Genomic DNA, 379 nt, shown 5'->3' with positions numbered 1-379 from the left:
GCCGCCCGAGCGGGTACCCCCCTCCACTCACCGTCCTGTCCCCAAAAACAGCCGAAAGCGGCGAGGAGCCGAGGCCTCCGCCCGGGAAGCCAAGTCCGGGAGGGGGTGGGGGTACCTTCAAGTAGCCGCCTTCGTAGAGAGTGTTGGGGGGTCCGAAGATGGCCACCTCCCAGTTGTAGAGGTCGGACTCATCCACCAGGGTGATCCGGAAGCCCTCCACTGGTTCCTCCTGCAGGGATTTCAGCTCGAGCATCAGGGCCTTCTGAGAGCTGGTCATCTGCTGCTGGGCCATCGCGGCGGCGACGGCGCCGGGCCGGGGCCCCAGTCCTCACGCACCGGCCGGGCCGGACCAGGCCCCTCCCCTCCGCTCGCCCCCGGG

General features: G+C 69.7%; 1 protein-coding gene across 2 annotated transcripts in view; it reads right to left on the bottom strand.

Annotated features, from left to right (window-relative positions):
• Positions 1-373, bottom strand: part of UBE2R2 (ubiquitin conjugating enzyme E2 R2) — a 151,093-nt gene extending 150,720 nt beyond the window's left edge. For both annotated transcript variants that reach the window (XM_006143108.3, XM_027769810.1), the window contains exon 1: positions 116-373. In XM_006143108.3, the coding sequence (XP_006143170.1) occupies positions 116-292 (177 nt within the window). In that variant the 5' untranslated portion in view covers positions 293-373. The remainder of the gene's footprint in view (positions 1-115) is intronic.
• Positions 374-379: the final 6 nt, after the last annotated feature.

This window comes from Tupaia chinensis, unplaced genomic scaffold (genome assembly GCF_000334495.1).
Source record: "Tupaia chinensis unplaced genomic scaffold, TupChi_1.0 Scaffold000093_1, whole genome shotgun sequence".
Taxonomy (NCBI): Eukaryota; Metazoa; Chordata; class Mammalia; order Scandentia; family Tupaiidae; genus Tupaia; species Tupaia belangeri.
Note: the sequence above shows the minus strand (reverse complement) of the source record. Positions and strands in the feature narration are given on the sequence as shown.